Source organism: Tasmannia lanceolata, unplaced genomic scaffold (assembly GCF_043159265.1).
Source record: "Tasmannia lanceolata isolate RefF3 unplaced genomic scaffold, GAP_Taslan_0.1 ptg000024l, whole genome shotgun sequence".
Taxonomy (NCBI): domain Eukaryota; kingdom Viridiplantae; phylum Streptophyta; class Magnoliopsida; order Canellales; family Winteraceae; genus Tasmannia; species Tasmannia lanceolata.
In genome coordinates, this window is record NW_027518701.1 from 4,169,213 (window position 1) to 4,190,032 (window position 20,820).

General features: G+C 38.2%; 1 protein-coding gene and 1 non-coding gene across 2 annotated transcripts; one reads left to right on the forward strand and one right to left on the reverse strand.

Annotated features, from left to right (window-relative positions):
• The first annotated feature begins 2,755 nt into the window (after window positions 1-2,755).
• On the forward strand, window positions 2,756-4,557 carry LOC143857454 (zinc finger BED domain-containing protein RICESLEEPER 2-like). Its single transcript, XM_077367879.1, has 4 exons — window positions 2,756-2,791; window positions 2,911-3,508; window positions 3,590-3,736; window positions 3,803-4,557. Exons 1-4 carry the CDS (start codon window positions 2,756-2,758, stop codon window positions 4,555-4,557), a joined length of 1,536 nt encoding a protein of 511 aa, XP_077223994.1.
• A 12,642-nt stretch (window positions 4,558-17,199) lies between these two features.
• TRNAP-UGG (transfer RNA proline (anticodon UGG)) lies at window positions 17,200-17,271 on the reverse strand. The gene has a single exon. It is a non-coding gene; the product is annotated as a tRNA-Pro (tRNA).
• Between the last annotated feature and the right edge of the window lie 3,549 nt (window positions 17,272-20,820).

Genomic DNA, 20,820 nt, shown 5'->3' on the forward strand with positions numbered 1-20,820 from the left:
TATAGAAAGTGTGATAGAGAGAAAGATGGGAAATAATAAAAAGTGAGAGGGCTGCCCTTATCACAAATATGTGAGAGCTACTAGGGACATTGTTATATGTCAACTATAAAAAAGAAAATACTATAGGCTTTATTATATTTAACAACAAACATAAGGGCTGCCAAGATCATTGTCAAAGGGAAGTTACCCAACAGATTTTAGAGAAGATGATCACTCACAGTTCAATCAACTAATGTGAAACAAAAATGATATAAACATTAATTTCTCTTATATCCCTAGAGTCCTTTTAACTTCCGACATGAAAAACAGACTATGATTTTCAACATTCACCATGTATCCGCATACATTTAATTCTCCAACCATACAATTGTTCATTCATTTTCTTTTCTTTTTTAATAAATTCAATCATTACAATACATAGCATGTAGCTCAAATTATTTGTAGTATCTTATGCATAATAATCATTGTTTATGTCATAGAACACTTCAAGACGAATATGAATCTCATCCTACAGGCAACATATATATATATATATATATATATATATATATATATATATATATATATATATATATATACACTTTTTTTTAAATATATCTATCCAATCGTAAATTCATATATATACATATACATATACTCAAAGAAGTAAAAGAATTCTTTCAATATTTTCCTTATACGACCTTTTGATAAACAATATGAAAGATGAAATATATAAAAGGAAACACTTGACATCTTATATGAAAGAATAATCAAAGGGTCCATATAACCTGGTTGAATAATTATTTATAACCTATTCAATGTTATAAAGTCTAACGAACATGAAAAACTATGAAATTAAACCCTCAAAATAGATCCTTTACAGGGGTAACTTGCCCTGAACTTGATAATTTGTCATGAAGCTCACGTTCAGAAGACCCAAAGGGATGCAAAATTTCTATGCGCAAAAACCAAGACATGTATATATTACATGTCCCATTTGAAAGATATAATATGAATATTTAGATGAAAAATCAACTCACCAAACACATTTAGAACAGCAAAATGAAAGTCATTATTCAAAATGAAATCAAGAGTATAATCCTTTTACTAAAATAAAATTTAAATCCCAACAAAAATGTAAAGATGAGGTTCGAAACTGTATTTAAAGAAGAAAAAGGTCAAACTAAAACACATGTTTCTGAGTCACTGATCCCCAAATTAAGACATAAGCACAAGCATTTTTAAATTTTCATGATATCGAGGAACTAAAGCCCTTTGATCAATACAGGAAACCAAACACCATTCTAATCTTTTAAACCAAACGAAGCATACCACTCCAAAGAACCTTAACCTTTTCCTATCTCTTAAGATGCAAATTTCCTCTCTGGACCTCATTTTACTACCATTTTCTAAGAAGATCAGACCAAAAATTAGTAAAATTCAAGCTTTAAACCATTGATATACTAAAGAGATCAGTTAAAATAAGTCTTATGAAATCCAATATAAGTTCACGATTTATCAAATAAGAAAATCTTAGAAATTAGGCAATAATTAGCATCCCCTTCGTAATTACTAAAACAAGAAGAAATCACATAATTCCATACCAAAGCACAATCGTATTCTATCATATGATCATCACAGAGAAATTATTATTAATTAAATAAAATTATTAGAGAAGAAATAAATACCTCTTTTGCTTCCTCCTTAGAAATATTACTGATGCAAGATTGGCTGAATCCAGAAATGAATCTACTTCTTCTCTTTTAATTAATTTTTCTGAATTTTAGATCTCTGGATCTTATGAAAATGAAGCAGCTTGGCGAACATAGAGGTATTGTGGAGCTCAAACTTGCCGTAAAAGATGATTTCAACGAACAAATTAACCGGAGAAGAAGGTGAAGAGATTAGAATTTGGTGAATGAGATCGGAAAGTAGCTAAAGGGTTAGATCTATGATTTCTGAGATAAGATCTAAGGTTTGTGTGATCGGATCTCTATGGAGACGAAGAGTTAGGGTTTGAAATATGAAAAATTGCAGATCTGAAGGTTTCATAAACTAGAAAAATTGAATCCGAGCAACAGAAGTTCGAATCTTAGGGTATAATATGAAAAGAAAGAGAATCCAAGGCATTGACCAGTCAAAGCTTGCTGGAGCATGATCGAAACTCGATCAGAGAAGAAGAAATCGGAGCCTGATGAAGAAGATGACCGGAATATGGCCGGAGAAGAGGAAATAAGAGTTAGGGTTTCGGGATTTTGGGATCGGATCTCTTTTTTTTTCTCTCGCTCTCTCTCTGATTTGGCTTTTTTTGAAAAAAAACAGATCTGAAAATGAGCTCCCTTCTTTTCTTACGAAGGAGGTTAGCTTGGTATTTATAGCAATTTTGATGATGATATTCGCACTACCAAATTGATTGGCGCGCAGATTTGCGCAAAAAATGATAGGCGCACGACCGTTTCGTGTCCTTTTCTGGTCAATGCACGCCTGTTCGAGGATAAATTCGCCCCCCCTAACCAGATAAATTCACCCCCCTTTTGCAGTTTACACTACGGACACTCTCTTATCTCGTTCGCTAGGGAAACGCGCTCGGAATTCGACGAAATTTTGCAGGGAGCTTGGTGGGACCTTAAGCTAGCTTAGGGTGAAGTTTGGGGTCCTAAAGCATTGGTTTGATAGGATTTTGCTCAAACATGGGAGGTTTAGGGTACGGTCAAAATGGGGTGTCTACAATTAGTGATTACACCTCTTTTGAAGTGAGTCCTCTTATTGAATGATGATGGAGGATGATATTAATGAGAACTACGATATTCCGGTGAGAATTGCTTCTTATTTGTTTATTATAACGATGCATTTATTTCATTCCTGTAAGATTTACTTTTTATTTTATTTCCACCAAACTTAAGAAATGGTAATTTGTAGATATTTGTTTAGGTCTTGGATTCTTTTGAAAATGCTACTAATACTGTTACCACTCATGGGGACTCCTCGACACAAACATCTAAAAAAAGGGAATATCCAACTAAATTTGTTGTATGGAATCATTTTACCAAAGAGAAAGGACCTGATGGGATAGATCTGAGGGCTAAGTGTAATTATTGCAAGAAATTATTTGCATGCCCAAGTAGCAGTGGCACTAGTAGTCTTAAACGACATTTGGATAATACATGCATCCCTTATACCTCACGAGATAAGAGCCAGAAGTTATTATCTTTTAAATCTGTTAGAGATGGCGATGATGTGGAGGAAGGGGCGGGTGTTATGCCTTGGATGTTTGACCAAGATCGAGCTCGAAGAGAGTTGGCTATTTTTATAATTGAGCTCGAACTTCCATTTAACATAATTGACAAGGATGCCTTTAGAGATTTAATGATGGTTATCCAACCTCGACTCAAAGTTATATCACGCACAACTATAAGGAAAGAGTTGTTGAATATATATGGAGAGGAGAAACTTAAACTGAAAAGATTGATTGGTGTATGTCATCGGGTTTCTTTAACTGCCGACATGTGGACATCTAATCAGACTTTAGGTTATTTATGTCTTACAGCACATTTCATTGATGATAATTGAAAGTTACATAAGAAGATTCTGAATTTTTGTATGGTTCCAGCTCCACATGGGGGAGATGTTATTGCGAATGCAATTGAATTGTGCTTGATTGATTGGAATATAAGCAAGTTAAGTACCATTACCCTAGATAATGCCTCAAATAACACCGTTGCTGTTAGGACACTTGTTCCGGTTCTTTCAAGGAAAGGCATGTTACTACAAGAAGGTCGATTTTTTCACGTTCGTTGAGCTGCACATGTCATCGATCTCATAGTGCAAGATGGGCTAAATGAGATTATAGAATCGGTTGATGTTATTCGAGAAAGTGTTAAATATGTTCGGGGTTCACAAGCAAGAAAACAGTTGTTTGAAGAATGTATTTTGCAAGAGAGGCTTTCAAGTAAGAGAGGCTTATGTATAGATGTGGCTACAAGATGGAACTCCACCTTTCTTATGCTAGAGTCTGCATTACAGTTTGAGAGTGCCTTCACTCGCTTACAGACACGAGATGTCATCTTTGCAAGAGAAGCCTCTACTGTTATTGATTGGAAGAATGCTAAAGTTATTTGCCGATTATTAAAAGTTTTTTATGATGCTACAAAGCTTTTCTCTGGGCATAAATATACAACTGCGAATTTGTATTTTCATGAGATTTTTGCGATTCAAGAACACTTGCTTGGGATGGCTATACACGAAGATGTATCTATTAACCAAATGGCTACTAAGATCCAAAGTAAGTTTGATAAATATTGGAGGGAGTGCAATGTGATGCTTGCTATTGCAGTTGTCCTTGATCCTAGGTATAAGCTTAAATATTTGAGTTTTATGTACCATCTTATCTATGCTACGGATGATGCTGAATCACAAGTTTCACTTGTTAAGTATGAGACCTTTAAAATTTATGATGAGTATGTATCTGCCTATAGTTCAAGGCGAAGGCGAGTTTTACAGTCGGTGGAAAGATTTTCAGAGGTTGACAATAGAACTTCTCCTCTTGGTGAGAGGAGGATTTCTAGTTTACAAAAATAATTTTTCAAGATGAGTGCTGAAAAGAATGATGTTGGGCCGACATCAGAGCTGGAACGATATTTGAAAGAAGAGAATCATCTAGATGATCCTAAATTCGACATTTTGAGCTGGTGGAAAATTAACAGCTCAAAGTATCCTATACTTTCTCAAATGGCTCGTGATATCTTGTCGATTCCGGTATCTACAGTTGCTTCAGTGTCGGCTTTCAGTACCGGTGGTAGAGTTTTTGACAAATACAGAAGTTCAATGAGTCCTGGGGTTGTGCAAGCATTGGTTTGCACTCAAGATTGGCTACGAGATGTTAGATGTGATGGTGATAATGATGAAGAAATCGAAGTTTATCAACATGATAATGATATTGAAATCATTGAATCAGGTAATGTAACTACACATTTGCTTAGATAATTATAAATATGTTTTAAAAATTCTAATGTATTTTCTTTTCTTTTTGAAGGTCTCATTGATTCTCGACAAATTCCATAATATGATAACAATCTTGAGCTATGCCATAGATGAGGTAAACTTCATACATAAATTCTTTTAGATAATGACTGTCTATAAATTCCTTTGGATAATACTCAACTTTTGTAATGCAAAAATTCACTCATACTTCGTGTGTTTTTTTTTTTATGCAGAAACCTATTGGAATTCTTTTTGGTGCAGAAAGCCCTCTGTGGAAGCATTAACAATGGAATCAACTACATTAGCTTTTAAGGCTATTAGGCATATGTTGTCTTTTTGCACTTAATTTTGAGTAACTTTGTTTTTCCAATGTTTTACATTTCTTTAGTTTCTGGGGACAACTTGGTTTGCAGTGGGCTGGAACAATACATTATAGTGGTTTTGAGCAACTTTGTGCTTAATATGATAATTATGTTTTGATAAGTTTCTTAATATGGAATTCAATATCATCATTAACCTTATATCAGAAATCACCTTCTTGACTGGAAAGCTACTAGCAAACATGTGAGGCAAAGTGGTTATTTGAATCTAATTATCAAATCCATATTCTTTATAATGGTATTGTCATATTGGAAACCCTTGGAATCCATGTGCTAAACTTGTTTTTAGTTTAATTACAATGTGCTCAAAATGTATCACTGTTGTAGTTTTATATGATTTTAATTGACTGTTTTTTGTTAGAATTGTTAGAAATCTTTGTTATTTAATTTTTGCTTCAGTGGCACTGCAGTGATAGTGTTGTATATGCATGCTCAGCTCTCTTCTGGAACTATGCAGGTGATGAAAGAATGCCTTTTAACTGTGTATTTCTTTCCTTTTGATTCACATGGAGCACTTGTAATTCAGATGCTGAATATTATTAATTTTCCATCAAACAGCTAGAACGTGGGCTTCATGGCTTGGAACCTGTTGTGGTAGAGCAACCTTTACTACAGAAAAGTTATGTGACGAGTTTTTTTCCTCTGGAGAAGACGTCCAGTAAGTTTACTTTCCTTACATGGCCTACTCAAAACATCCAGTATGTTTAATTTCATTGCATGGCCTGCAATTTTGTTCATTTTTTGCTTTTTATGGTCATCTTCTTTGTGTCATTGAAGAATCAGATTCATTATTAATCTCTTATCTTTGCCCAACTTCCCATAACTCATTGCTAATTTTTCCTCAATGTGAGCCTGTAAAAGAAATATTTCATGTTTAATTTTTAATTTCTTTTGGTGAAAATGATTGCTTGCCCGTTCTAGAAAGGAAGTTGCCTTGCCAAACAAGAGTTTTCCTTAAAAAATTGCGTCAACGTGAAAAAACCCTACCCAACCCGACCCGACTCAAGATTTATCATGGGTAGGGCCGGGTTTAGGTCTCGTGGGTTTTCTGGAAAAAAACCCGACTCGACCCGACCCGAGATATTTCTCGGGTTGGGTTGGGTTCTTCAAAACCCGACCCGCCCGACCCGAGTTGCAACCCTACTAATCAGTACCTTTGTTGTAGAGAATAGAGAAATTGATTTGAAACATTTCTCTTTGAAACTAGTTCAATTTGAAGAGAGAGAGAGAGAGAGAGAGATGGAAAACTATTTTTCCAAAGGGAGAACAAGGGAGAACGAATTTTTGAGTATTTCACACTTGAAATTTCTTTCTCCCCTCTCTCTTTTATATAAAGTAGAGTTTTGGTTTGATAAATCCTTGTTTCTGTCTCCCAATTCTAATCCAATTGAGAAACCGACTTGCATTGAGACTCCTCGAGTGAATGGGGCTCTCCCAAATCTCCAAGATTTTGTGGGGACACTAAAGACACATGGTAGAAAGTGTATGGAGGCCTCTCTCCAGTCCTTGTGGCCTTATCTCATACGAGTTGGTGTTGGAAACAAATTTCTTGCTTTATAAATCCTACAATTTAGCAATTCCTATCCAACAAGGAGTTTGAGTCCAACTCAAAGTCCTTGAGCAATTGGGACTCTTTTTTCCAGCTCTCCAACTGATTTAGGAGTGTTGTAGGCCCTACAAACCTTATCCAAATGTGTAGTCCTATCCCAATTCCCAATCTGTTCCAATTCCGCAACTTTTGCAAAGCCGGTTTGGGAATAACTATCCTCATTTGGATTACACATTATTATGATAATTATTAATCAAACTAATAATAGATAATAATTAATAATTAATTAATAATTTAATCGATTAATAACTCACATCTAATGGGAGTTATTTCGGCTCCAATTTGTCTTCGAGAAATTCTCTTACTGTCTTTTGTTACTTTCCTAACAAAGACATGTGTATATATATATATATATATATATATATATAATTAATATCCACATTCATATAACGGATCATATTCGTCCGTGCAATTACATAAAATGTGGAACCCTGATCTATTTGGATGTTACCGGGTCATTCGAGTTGTGAGTGGGATCGTCGTAGGGATCCAACAGTCAATCCTATAGAACCCTATGGTGGGCCCCACTGCAATCTCGCTCTGTAGTTAAACTACACTCGCATTAGGTCAGTGGCCTCCATCGAGACGTAACCCTGAAGATGACTGTCAGATCATCTTACCCCTAATCACATCATGTATGTGCAAGTCCTTTCATCGTAACCACATCTACTGAGTTGAGTCAGACGGGAGGTGGACACCATTTATCCCCTTGTCCCACTCTTGGTATACCATTTTGGTCAAGCAGTGTTCAGCCTCCAAATGCATTTGTAAAATCCTTTTAAAACAATTCAATGTTTCATAAAACTTTTCGATAAACGTTTTATCAAATCCGCCTGGCCAGGCTATTTAATAGGCCTACCGCTCTGACAAAATTGTAGATGTCAATCCCTAAATTTTAGGGCGAAGAATCCCTTGTTGAGTATCACTATTGGTCTCGAGGGTTTGCTCTAGGATATAGCTCTATCCAAATGTGACTCTAAAAATAGAATCACTATAAGATAGACTAAGACCCTAGAATGGGCCAGCAGACCAATGAGATCCCTCAGGTCTAAGGACTTGTGAAGGGTCCTGTCTGGAAGAACAACTATATACTTTCTTGTCCACAAGTTGTCCTTTATTTGATCCGGTTCGGTTACGTGATCCAATCATCGCACCCACTCTTCTTGCTTAGGGTCCACTACCCAGATGACCGAGATAAGTCACCTCATGTCACGTGCATATAGGCAAGACTGGTGCTAGTTGTATACAGAAAGAGATGTCAAGTCTCTTTCCCAACTAGGAACTATTAAGGCTTGCATAGAATCGAGATGTCATATCTCCTTGCTCCCTTGAATCTGTGAATCCTTTGAGCATGACATTTCTACTATGCTACCTAAGAACGAACATGTGTCAATAAAATAAGCACATCACACACAGTCATAAATGTAAATACCCATTCAAGTCATGAAATAAATCTTTATTGATTAGAAAATGTCATTCTACTGGCTTTCCAGGACATATACTCTTACAGACTCTATAATATTTTTTCCCACGAAATATTTTTTTTGCATGTAAAAATTCTTTTTCATAATTTTCCCTACATCCAAACTGCCACAAGGGTGTGGTTTTCTATTACGAACCTAGATCGGTTCGCAACGTGATTGATCTTCTCAGAGGAAAAATCGGCCTCTTGATCCACTTTGAGGGAAGGATCAATCCTCCTTTGTGCACAAGACACATTCTGGAACAAGTTTTTCATTCATTGATTTAAGAAAGGAAGCGTACATATTATTTATAGAAAACCCCTAATCTAGATAACCCTAATCTCTAAGAGTCCTACCCAAATCAAACAACTAAGAAAGCAATATCTAAAAACAACAAAATCAAAACTAATTTATTTTAGTCCAAGTGGGACCCATAAAGCATGTAACATTCCTCCCCCCTTGAAATCAACCTCGTCCTCAAGGTTGGAGATTAAGCACTCGTTAGTTGGTGAAAAATTACATCTTGCGCATTTTCCGAAAGTTTTTTTCTGTCTCCCTCCTTTTCTTCTTCTCTTTGTCTTGCGGTACATTTTCATCAATAGATGAGACAACTCCATCTTCAAAACGATCTCATTGCGGTGTTCATCAAAGCTCATTCGTTGTGTTTTCCTAGAATGATTTGGATGTTGATGCATAGATGGTTGTGGGTGAGAAGAGGAATGGTAGACTCTTTGACGACGAAATTTCTTTTGTGGCCTTTTCACCTTTTCTTCTGGCTGATTTTTTTCTCTCTTCTTATTTTCTCATCTTTTTTCTATTTCGCCGTTTCCTTTTTGTATTTGTCTTTTCTTCAATTTTCTTTCTTTCATCTTCGCGCAATTCCTTGATCTACATGCTAATTTTGTTCAGGCTTTCCGCAAAACGTTGTTACTCTTCTATCATTTATTCATTTTTGAAACAGATACTTTCATCATCTGAAAATGATCGCGCAGGGAATCCAAAATCTCCAAAGATGTATTCATGGTGCAGGACCGACTGTTCTGATACCAATCGTTACGAACCTTAATCGGTTCACAACGTGATTGATCTTCTCAGAGGGAATATCGACCATTTGATCCACTTTGAGGGAAGGATCAATCCTCCTTTGTGCAAAAGACACGTTCTTAAACAAGTTTTTCATTCACTGATTTAAGAAAGGAAGGATACATATTATTTATAGAAAACCCCTAATCTAGATAACCCTAATCTCTAAGAGTCCCCTAATCTAGATAATCCTAATCTCTAAGAGTCCTACCCAAATCAAACAACTAAGAATGCAATCGCTAAAAACAACAAAATCAAAACTAATTCATTTTACTCCAAGTGGGACCCATAAAGCATGTAACATTTTTAGGCACATGAGACTATCAATTTTGTGGCATATAAGTTGGCCTCCAAATGAGATATTGATAGCCATTTAAAGTCACAAAATTCTCTAGAAATTTGAGTTATTTTTTTTTAATTCCATGTAAATTGAGTTTTACAGTGTTTGATAGAGTGTGTTCTACAAGGCTTCGCATTCTCTTCCAATAATTCAGGTGCAAACGAGATAATATGAGAATTCTTCGGAGTAGCTCAAAGTCACTTCGGAAAATGCCATTTTCCCACATACTTTGGCCCTGGGTTAAGTCGAAAATGAAGAAATGGGTTTCCTCATATTGGGTTGCGGAAAATCCGTATAAGCGATTCCGTGAATGGTTGCCTGACACAACCTCAGTTTTCATGTTTGTTTTTTTTCAAAATAAAATAAGGGAAATGATTTATACGCTCGAGTGTTTTGATAAACATACGCTCCACTTGTTAGTCGTGTAGTATTTAAAGGGATGTCAAAGGATATTATGGTTCTCAAAAAGCTCTTAAGCCCTTTAAATACTACACGACAAACAACTGAGCGCATGTTTATCAGAACATTGGAGCGTTGAAATCATTTCCCTAAAATAATTTCATTGTTCTCTAAGAAAATTGCAACTCCACTATGCTCGGATAATTTTTTCCATGGAACTTATTTTTGAATAGAAAAACTCTTTTCCATAAGTTTCCCCATTTCGAAAAGAGTTTCCCCTACGTATACATGCGGAACGATATAAAACTAGGTAGATCCAAAGCAAAGATATGTGAGATGGACGGTTGTGATCAACTAAAGGTAGGAACCAGCGTACCATAGTGAGCAGGGGCAGAGGCACATATAGCATGAGGTGGGCCATGGCCCCCATGACTTGCAAAATTCCGTCTATACTGCATGGGTGTACATGCATGCTTTAGTTTAGTGGCCATGCTTCCCACCCAAACCCCCCCCCCCCACCCCCCCCCCCCCCCCCCCCACACACACAATGACCAATGAAGCCAAGTGTAAATTAGCAGGGCCCGAAGTGTAAATTCTCATCTCCACCCTTCGTAGTGAGCACGCCTCACTGTGTTTCAATGAGGTCGCGCTTACGGAATTCTTTGGATTGAAAGAATTTTCAGGAAAAGTTTCTAAAGGAAAAAATATTGTTAAAATTTCCTTCTTTTTTTTTTTGGCACACGAAAAAGATGATTTGTACTAGCTCTATTCAATTCTTATTTGGGGTGACCTTCAATTTATGATGATATCCTTCTCAACTCACCATAATTATATCATTTCCTTCTAAATTCTAAAAATAGAATTCCACAAAGAAATGTTTTTCCTTGCAATCCAAAAAACAGGGTATGGTGTAGGCGTTTCCAAATTAGGGACCACAAAAATCAGGGCTAACTTGGCTCTCTTGTTGACCTATTCTTAGGTGAATGTGGCAACATCTGATAGGAGGAAATTTATAATCTAACTACTATATATAAAGGCAAAATGATGGGTTAATGTCTTGCACCCTTTGCCAAAAATAGAGAGAGAAAGAGATGTCTGAGAAAGATAAGATGGTACGAAAGGCTGAGGAGGGGCTGCCCATGGAGAGCAGTCCGTACGTGAAGTACTCGGATCTAGAGGACTACAAACGTCAAGGATATGGGACCCAGGGATATGTGGAACCCATCCAGATGGGGAGGGATGGTGGGGCCACTGAGGGCCCCACACTCTCCGGTGGTACCATGTCTGATAGACAGGCCAAGGCCGTAGATGCCCTTAATCGCCATGGCGTTCCATGAGATGGGCCCTCCTACTCTTCTTCATTCTTTCTTTAGGGTACTGATATTGGCACTACCTTTTTTTAGAATTGCACAAACTCACATTGTCTTTTCTTGTTTAATTGTAGAGCTTTTTGGGAATTGTAATAACTTCTGACAGCTGATTAAATAATAAAAGACAAGAAGAGTTTGTGCAATTATCAAAACATGGTAGAGCCAATATCATTAGTCTTTTTATTTCTTGCATGCTTTCCTTTATTATGAAAGCTCTTGCATTTTGCATTTTTGTATTTGAATTTGTATTCTTTCTATATAAATATCCATAACTTTATATCCCAACAATTTGATGGTAGACTTTTTTTTGCATGGGTTATCAACTTATTGGTGAAATTTTGCCCGATAAATATTTTCTTTTAAACATTTATTCAGTGGGCTGAATGATAGTTGGGCTTTTATGTTTGGCCCATTTGTGCCTACTTTTCATGCATCCATGATAAATGGATATGATAGGTCTAAGTAGGGGTGTCAATGGATCCAGACGGTCCGTTGGATCCTCCGAATCCGAACGTTAATGAACAGGATCTAAACATATCAATAGGATCCATGGGCCTATTTTGGATCATCAATGTGGGTCCGAAAATTTTCGGATTGGAAATGAGCTTGCAACAGATATCCATTGGCGATCCGAACTGTTTTACCAAAATACCCTCCAAATTTTCATAATGTTTATAATTCTTTCAAGGGTATTTTCATCAAAACCTCTAATTAATGAAGTGGAGTTCGATTTCACTACTCAGCAGTGACTTCTCGCCTTTCATGTTTTAGGGTTTTTTTTTTCTTTTGCTGTGAGATTTCATGAAGAGAGAGGAGAGCAGAAGAAGAAATTCCGAGCTCCTCCTCCGGCCACCGATCCCCTCCACCATCTCCCCCCATACGCCACTTCCACCACCTTTTCTAAGTCCCGGCCACCGCTCCGTAACCACCTCAAAATCGCAGCACCTCCATTATGCTTTCACTATATTAGTCTATTGAACATATATGTTGTCATGAATATACTATTAGTTCATCATTTTGTTATTACTGAATGTTATTGTTATATATCATATTTTTTTATAATAGTTATACATCATATTATTTGATAATAGTTATACATTATATTCGTGCATGTAATTTAGATTAATTTTATTATTTACAAGCATTATTTTACTCACATATTAAACATTGATAAATTGTTAATTTATTTGAAGAAAATGCATATAGACACACTAAGAGTGGACTGGCATTCTAACTGTTTTTTTTTTAATTAATTGTGTACTTAGCTTAGTGGGACATAATAGACACTCCGATGGACGGTCCGAATTAAAATGGATCGTGATCGTGACGTGGAAAGTAGGATCCGAAGAACAATCCGAATCCGATCGGACCGATGAGGAATTTGAATGGATCGTGACTGTGACATAGGTGGATCCGATCCGAAGTGGATCCGTTGACACCCCAGGTCTAAGTTCAATTTTCATACCAAGCAGGCCTTCTTTTTTTTTCTTTTTTGCCATTCAAAGAGCATTGTTTTCGTTAAAAAAGTAATGATCATTTTACACCATGGACCCATTGCTACATGAACGGTGATCGGGGGTTGGATTGTCGGGTCACCTTGGCATACTTACAGATCTCACATGGGACTTGGGCTTGAAAAATGTTTTTCTATAAAATTTTCCCACAGGAAGAAAAAGAATGACAATGGAAAGAATTCAGAAACATGTTTAATAAATATTATAAGAGGAAAGCTAAACTTAGTGGCGCCCTTGCAAAAAAGGGATGAAAGGCTGCCCTCATTGGTAGCACGTCACCGTGGTGCATTTATAATAGCGGCAAGCCAAAAGAGTACTAAATGCATGATGGTGATGTGCAGTCAACGAAGCTGCCCCTTTACCCCACTTTTGTAAGGGCGCCTTTGAGTTTAGCATACATCATGTTATAATAGATTTTATATACCGTGGCCCACAGTATGAAAGTCATTTTTCAAAACGTATAGTGGGGACCACTTGGAAGGAAGATCCAAACTGTCCATTTGTTGGGCCTCAATGTAGGATGATCCTAACCCTCCAAAGTGTGTCGGTTTCTATAATGTGACTTCCCTTTACAAATCGAAGGGTTAGGATCATCCTATGTAAATGATTTTAGGGGTACAACCTATTTACAGTGTTGCCCAACAAGTGAACGGTTTGAATCATCCTGTGAAATAGGCCCCATCATACATTTTAAAGAGGGAAGTGATATATTCACGCCCTTTTTCTTCCTTGGGTTAGCCCCCTCTAATGTATTTATGACCCAGGTTTCAAATTTCGCTTTCGGAATGCATTTCGTTCTAGGTGAATTGAAATTTTGTAACGTTTTGAGTTTACTCAATTTCGGTTTCGGGTGACCTCGAAACCTAAAATTCGTTTTGGTCGAAATTTAAAACCTTGTTTATGACCACCCTCTTACACAACAAGCGGGTGACCCAAGAAAAAGAGGAGAATATATCATTTCCCTTTATAAAATCTAGACATGAGTTTCTATATGGTGTGTGCTCGTCAAGCGCAAACAGCTTATAAAATCTAGATATGTGTTCTTAGAGAAATAATATGGTCGTGTGCGGTGGGCCAAAGAAAATGGATAATCCAAACTGATCATTTGTTGAGTCACACTGTAAGTATATGCACATCGTAGATCATTTCCACAGGATCATCCTGACCCTCTGATCTATAGAAGTTTCGATAGTGTTCAATCCCTCTAGACCATTTAAAAGTTTCAGCTCTGGTGTAGATGGTGGGCCAAAGTCTTTTACATAGGAAGATCATAGCCCTCCAATCTGTGGGGAGGTTTCTATACCGTCTGATCTAACTTTTTGAATGGTTTAGATCACCAAATAATGCGGGGTCCACTATTTATCTTCCTACTAACTCCAAAAAGAGAAACGAAAATAAAAGGAGCAAAAGAATCCTCCCCAACGTAAGTAAAAACGCTTCCTCTCATGGGGCGGAAAGGAAAGCAACCCTTCCCTTTTTTGAGCCTTGTACTTAGCACTAGTTGTAGCCGTTGATTTGGTGGGGCCGCTTGGAGTACATGATAAAATTAGGGTGCTGATATTTCCCCCCGCCCCCCCTCCCCCCTGACGGCTGGCTAACGTTAAACGTTAGGATATGTCACTTTCCCACCATCTGACCGGTCTCTCTCTCTCTACACTCACTCATTCTCTCTCTCTCTCTCTCTCCACACACACAACAGAAACAGTTGGTGGGCCCAACAGAAACTGTTGGGGGAATGGTTGGCCCATCTTTACACAACGTAGGCCCCACCCATACCATGTAGGATAATCCAAACCATCTATTTGATGGGTCATAAACGTAAATAGGTTGCGTCCCAAAATATCATTTCCATAGGGATCCTAGCCCTCCGATCTAAATAGAAACTACATCTTATACAACCTCTATAGATTGTAGGGTTGTGATCATCCAATGGAAATGGTTTTTGGGGCACAACCTATTTACATTATGGCCCATCAAATGAATGGTTTGGATCATTCTATGGAGTTGGTCGTAAAGTAACATTAAGGCCCGTCCACAACATAGGACGAACCAAGCCGTCCATGGTTTGGATAATCCTATGGAGTTGGTAACATTAAGGCCCAATCGTAGGCCCCCACCGATTTTTTTTCAAATTGAAGCGTGCCGTCCACAACATAGGATGATCCAAGTCGTCCATGGTTTGGATCCTCCTATGGTGTGGTTCGTACAGTAACATTAAGGCCCAATTTAGGCCACACCCATATTTTTGAAAATGAAGTGTACCGTCCAGACCATAGGATGATCCGAGCCGTCCATTTGATGGGCCATAACGTAAATGGGTTGTGCCCCCCAAAAGGGTTGGCCCATCAAATGAATGGTTTGGATCATCCTGTGGTCGTACAGTAACATTAAGGCCCATCCACAACATAGGATGATCCAAGCCGTCCATGGTTTGGATAATCCTATGGAGTTGGTCGTACACTAACATTAAGGCCCAATCGTAGGCCCCACCGATATTTTTCAAATTGAAGCGTACCGTCCACAACATAGGATGATCCAAGCCGTCCATGGTTTGGATCATCCTATGGTGTGGTTCGTACCAATTTAGGCCCCACCCATATTTTGAAAATGAAGTGTACCGTTCAGACCATAGATTGATCTGAGCCGTCCATTTGATGGGCCACAATGTAAATAGGTTGTGCCCCAAAAATCATTTCCGTAGGATGATCACAACCCTACAATCTATAGAGGTTGCATAAGATGTAGTTTCTATTTAGATCGGAGGGCTTGGATCCGCCTATGGAAAAATATTTTGGGACGCAACCTATTTACGTTTATGGCCCATCAAATGGACGGTTTGGATTATCCTATGGTGTGGTATGGGTGGAGCCTACGTTGTTCAAAGATGGGCCCACCATTCCACCAATGGTTTCTGTTGGGCCCACCAACTGTTCCTGTTGTGTGTGTGGAGAGAGAGAGAGAGAGAGAGAGAGAGAGACCGGTCAAATGGTGGGAATACGTTAGCCAGCCGTCGGGGGGGGGGGGGGGGGGGGGGGGGGGGGGGGGGGGGGATATCAGTGCCCTAAAATCATTTTCATGATGGTGATTGCATGATCTTAACCACTCTATCATGGCCCACAAATAGCAAGGGCTGGAATTGGGTGCATCCCAACCGTACATGTGGATAGTACCGCTGCAAAATAAAAATATCAAGAGTGCTGCTATGGGGACCGAGAGTGGAACCAAGCAAATCCCAACATGCCGGGAGGGGTAGTTTCGCCATGAATAATGATATGGCAACTGATCTGAGGCCCATGAGTGGAACCCAACAAATATCTTCTTAACACTTTAGAAATCCTTCCCTGGGTTTTTGGCTTTTTTCTCCATGAAAATGGCAAAACTACACCTCCCATGCCATGTGCTTGTGGTATGTGGAAATTTGTTAGGTCATACTCGGGTTCCACTCTCGGTCTCCATAGAAGCACTCCTTTGACATTTCAAGATAAAAGCCAAAAATCAAGGAACTAGATTGTAGACTATAGTATTTGTCCCCACTCGGTTACCATATCATTATTCAAATATCAGATGGAAGAAAAAGGACGGAGCTTCTCACAGATCACTTGTTAGTTGGTCCCTCAGTATTGGGTAATCTAAACCATTCAAAAAGTTTGGGCCCTGGTGTAAATAGGTGGGCCCCAAAAATCTTCTCCATTGGAAGATCTTAGCCCTCCGATCTGGAGAGGTTTCTATACTGTATAATTGAACCTTTGAACGGTTTAGATAGCCAAATAATGTAGGACAAATATATAAGAGTAAAACAATCTCCCACACAAGCAAACACTTCCCCAGAGAATCGCAGATAGTAACCCCTGAGGGACCAAATAATGTGAGGCAAATATATAAGAGGAGTAAACCAATCTCTCACACACGCAATAGCAACCCCTGAGGGACCAATGTAGGGCAAATATATAAAAGAAGTAAAACAATCTCCCACACAAGCAGGGGACCAAATAATGTGGGGCAAATATATAAAAGAAGTAAAACAATCTCCCACACAAGCAAAAACTTCCCCTAAGGATTCCATAGGGACCCTTGAGGAAGTTGGGGCGTTGCGAGAATCGAACTCGCGACCTCTTGCACCCAAAGCAAGAATCATACCACTAGACCAAACGCCCTTCTTGAATTTTCTAAGTAAGTTTGTATGATTTATCTATACTAAATCGAAAGGCACAACCATTTTTTGGTTAGATTTTATATGGTGTCCCTATTTACAAGACATACTGGGGCCACTTCATAGGATGATCTAAATCATTCATTTGTTGAACCACAGTGTAAATGCGTTGCACCCTAAAAATCATCTTCATAAGATGATCCTGACTGTCCAATCTATATAGGGACTGCATATATTGAAAACTCTACAAATTGTGGGGTTAGGATCATCCTATGGAGATGATATTTGGGGTGCTGCCAATTTACGTTGTGGTCCAAAAAAAAACAGCTTGGAGGATCATCCTATGAAAATGGACACCACTATATTTTTTTTCAAAAATACGTGCATGTCCGCGCGGACACCGTACAAAATCTCTGTTGAGATGATTGCACTAACTCATCTTTTTTTTTTCTTTTTTGTTGTGAATGGAGTAGGGGTGTCAATGGATCCACTTCGGATCGGATCCACCTATGTCTTTGTCACGATCCATTCAAATCCCTTATCGGTCGGATCGGATTCAGAGTGTTCTTCAGATCCTATTTCATGTGTCCCGGTCACGATCCATTTCAAATCGGACCGTCCATCGGAGTGTCCTAGTAGGTCATACTTACAAAACAACAAAAAATCTCAGCCTTCTTCATTTGAAATGAACTCCAAAACTTCCTCAATTCAGAAAAGAATTAGTCACTATATCTAATAATAAGCCGTGATTTTGATAAAGAATAGGATTTATTGTTGAAAAGAACTACAATGTTCGAGGGTGTGCGGTGATCAAACTTTTGAGTAACTAATCCTTGTTGAAGATGAGTGGCAAGTCTAGAGGAAGAAAAACCGACTGAGGATAGGAAGAGAAAAAGATGCCTGGAAAAGGAGTGAAGTGGAAAGTTGTAAGCTAAGTAATATTTAGTTCATTTTTATGAAAATACCCTCCTTTAAGTATTAATATAAGAAATATTTTGAGGGTATTTTCGTAAAAGGATTTCGGATCGTGACTATCCATCGGATTTTTTTGCCATGTCTTGATCACAATCCGAAATTTTTCGGATCTTACGAAGAGGATCCATAATATGTCCATGGATCCTTCTCACATGCCTAGATCCCGTTTATTAAGGTTCGGGTTCAGACTGTCCATCGGACCGTCTGGGTCCATTGACACCCCTAGAATGGAGGCTTTTATTATTTATTAAACAGTTGTCAAAAGTTATTACAGTTTCCTAAAAGATCTCAGAAGCAAATTTAAAATGAGGGATTTGCTAGCGTCCATCGCAAAAGGCATTTCACAGATGGTCTATCACCTGTCAGACCAGCCACAAAGGCTCACTTTGCAGCAGATGTTGTCATCATTCACGAGGTGGTTGGTCTGACATGTGACAGCATCTGTGAAATGCCTTTTGCAATGGATGTTAGAAAATCCCTGAAAATGAGAAGACAAAGTTAAGTTTGTAGTGCAAATATCAATTGCCTTAATCTAAAGAAGATATGTATCCTTGCTACCATATTTTTTGTAATGACACTACTCGCATTCTTTTATACTTTTACGATTGTGATTGCCTCCACGGAGCTTTTTGGGAGTTCTTATAGCCTTTTCAGTACCGTTATCAAAATATGATGCCTCGTGATCTATATTTTGGGAGTTGTATTTTTTGCTGTGTACTGTCACGCCCCAACCTGCTGTGTAGATATTGTCTGGTTCTGGTCATCTACCCTCCCCGGTTTTGTTTTCCAGCAGCACTAACCGTGCCCGACCCACTCCATGAGGCTCGCCCCTTGGAGATGCTGAAAACGCGTCTACATAGGGAGAGGAGAAATCCACATATATAGCCTAGTAACTTTTCCTCCCTTTCCGATGTGGGATCTTTCAATCCAACCCCCTTAGGGCCCAACGTCCTCGTTGGCATTCCGTACTGGATGGGAGGTCCCGCTTTGATACCAATATGTCACGCCCCGACCCACTGTGTAGATATTGTCCAGTTCTAGTCATCTACCCTCCCCGGTTTTGTTTTCCAGCAGCACTAACCGTGCCCGACCCACTCCGTGGGGCTCGCCCCTTGGAGATGCTGAAAACGCTTCTACATAGGGAGAGGAAAAATTCACATATATAGCCCAGTAACTTTTCCTCCCTTTTCGATGTGGGATCTTTCATGTACGATGGCTGGTTCAGTTTCTCTACTTCCGGTAGGGGTGCAACTTGGGTCGGTTTTTAGGAATGCCATGTAACTATACACCCCACTGACAATAAGCTAGCTAGCTAGTCAGCTATAGATATCATTAAGAGTCCTACAACTCAACCTCTTATCGTTACAGGTTGCAACCATATCATAGGGATAGACTTAGTGAACTTAATTCACATACAACTTGGTGCAAAACAGATTACTCAAATAACTTGTTTTTCCCATTGAACCTACTTCTTGGGATCTCCACTCAGTTAGGTTGGGTTTCCGTTATAAGTGATCTAAATGGTGGCTTCAGTCCTATCCCCCTCAATGCGCTAATGACTAAATTTCTATTTAGTCTTTTTGTAAGACAATCTGATATATTGTCTATTGATCTTACATAATCAATGGTTATAGCTCCATGCTTCAGAAGTTGTCTTATGAAATTATGCATCCGACGAATATGTCAGGATTTTCCATTATACACATTGTTACCTACTCTTCCAATAGCAGCTTGACTATCACAATGGATTGTGATACCCGGTACCGGCTTTTTCCAAAGTGAAATATTTGTCAATAAGTTTCGAAGCCACTTGGCTTCCTTACTCGCCTCAGTGTATTTTTCTCCTGCGAGTTGGTGATGGATGGAGCGCTACTTTTCATGGAAAACTCGTCATCATCATCTGTGGCGGATAAAGGAACAGTTCTGTTGAAGCTAACATCCGAAAAAGTCTTAAAGCTCTTTGACGTCCTTCATGTACCAGAAATTCGAAAGAATCTGGTGTCCGGGTCACTTCTGATCAAGAAAGGGTTTAAACTTGTATTTGAGGTAGATAAGTTTGCAATCACTAAAGTTGATGACTTTGTGGGAAAAGGTTACTCGAGTGAGGGACTCTTCAAACTGAATGTAACTGAAAATATCATGAATAAAGCTTCATCTTCTTTTGCTTATATTACTGATTCTACATGTTTATGGCATGGTAGACTAGGTCATGTTAACTATACCTCTTTAAAGAAAATGATGGTCATAGGCCTAATTCCTAATAGTAATCAATTAACAGATAAATGTGAAAGATGTGTGCAATCAAAGTATTCAAAGAAACATTTTCACAAAATAGAAGAAAGGAAAACTGAACTCTTATGTTTAATTCACAGTGATGTGTGTGATTTAAACAATGTGATTACTAGAGGTGGAAAAAGGTACTTCATCACATTTATAGATGATTTTTCTAGGTATTGTACTGCATATCTTATTAGAAATAAAGATGAGTCACTTGATAAATTTATCACCTATAAATCTGAAGTAGAAAACTAACTAGAAAAGAGAATTAAAATCTTGAGATCTAATAGAGGAGGTGAAT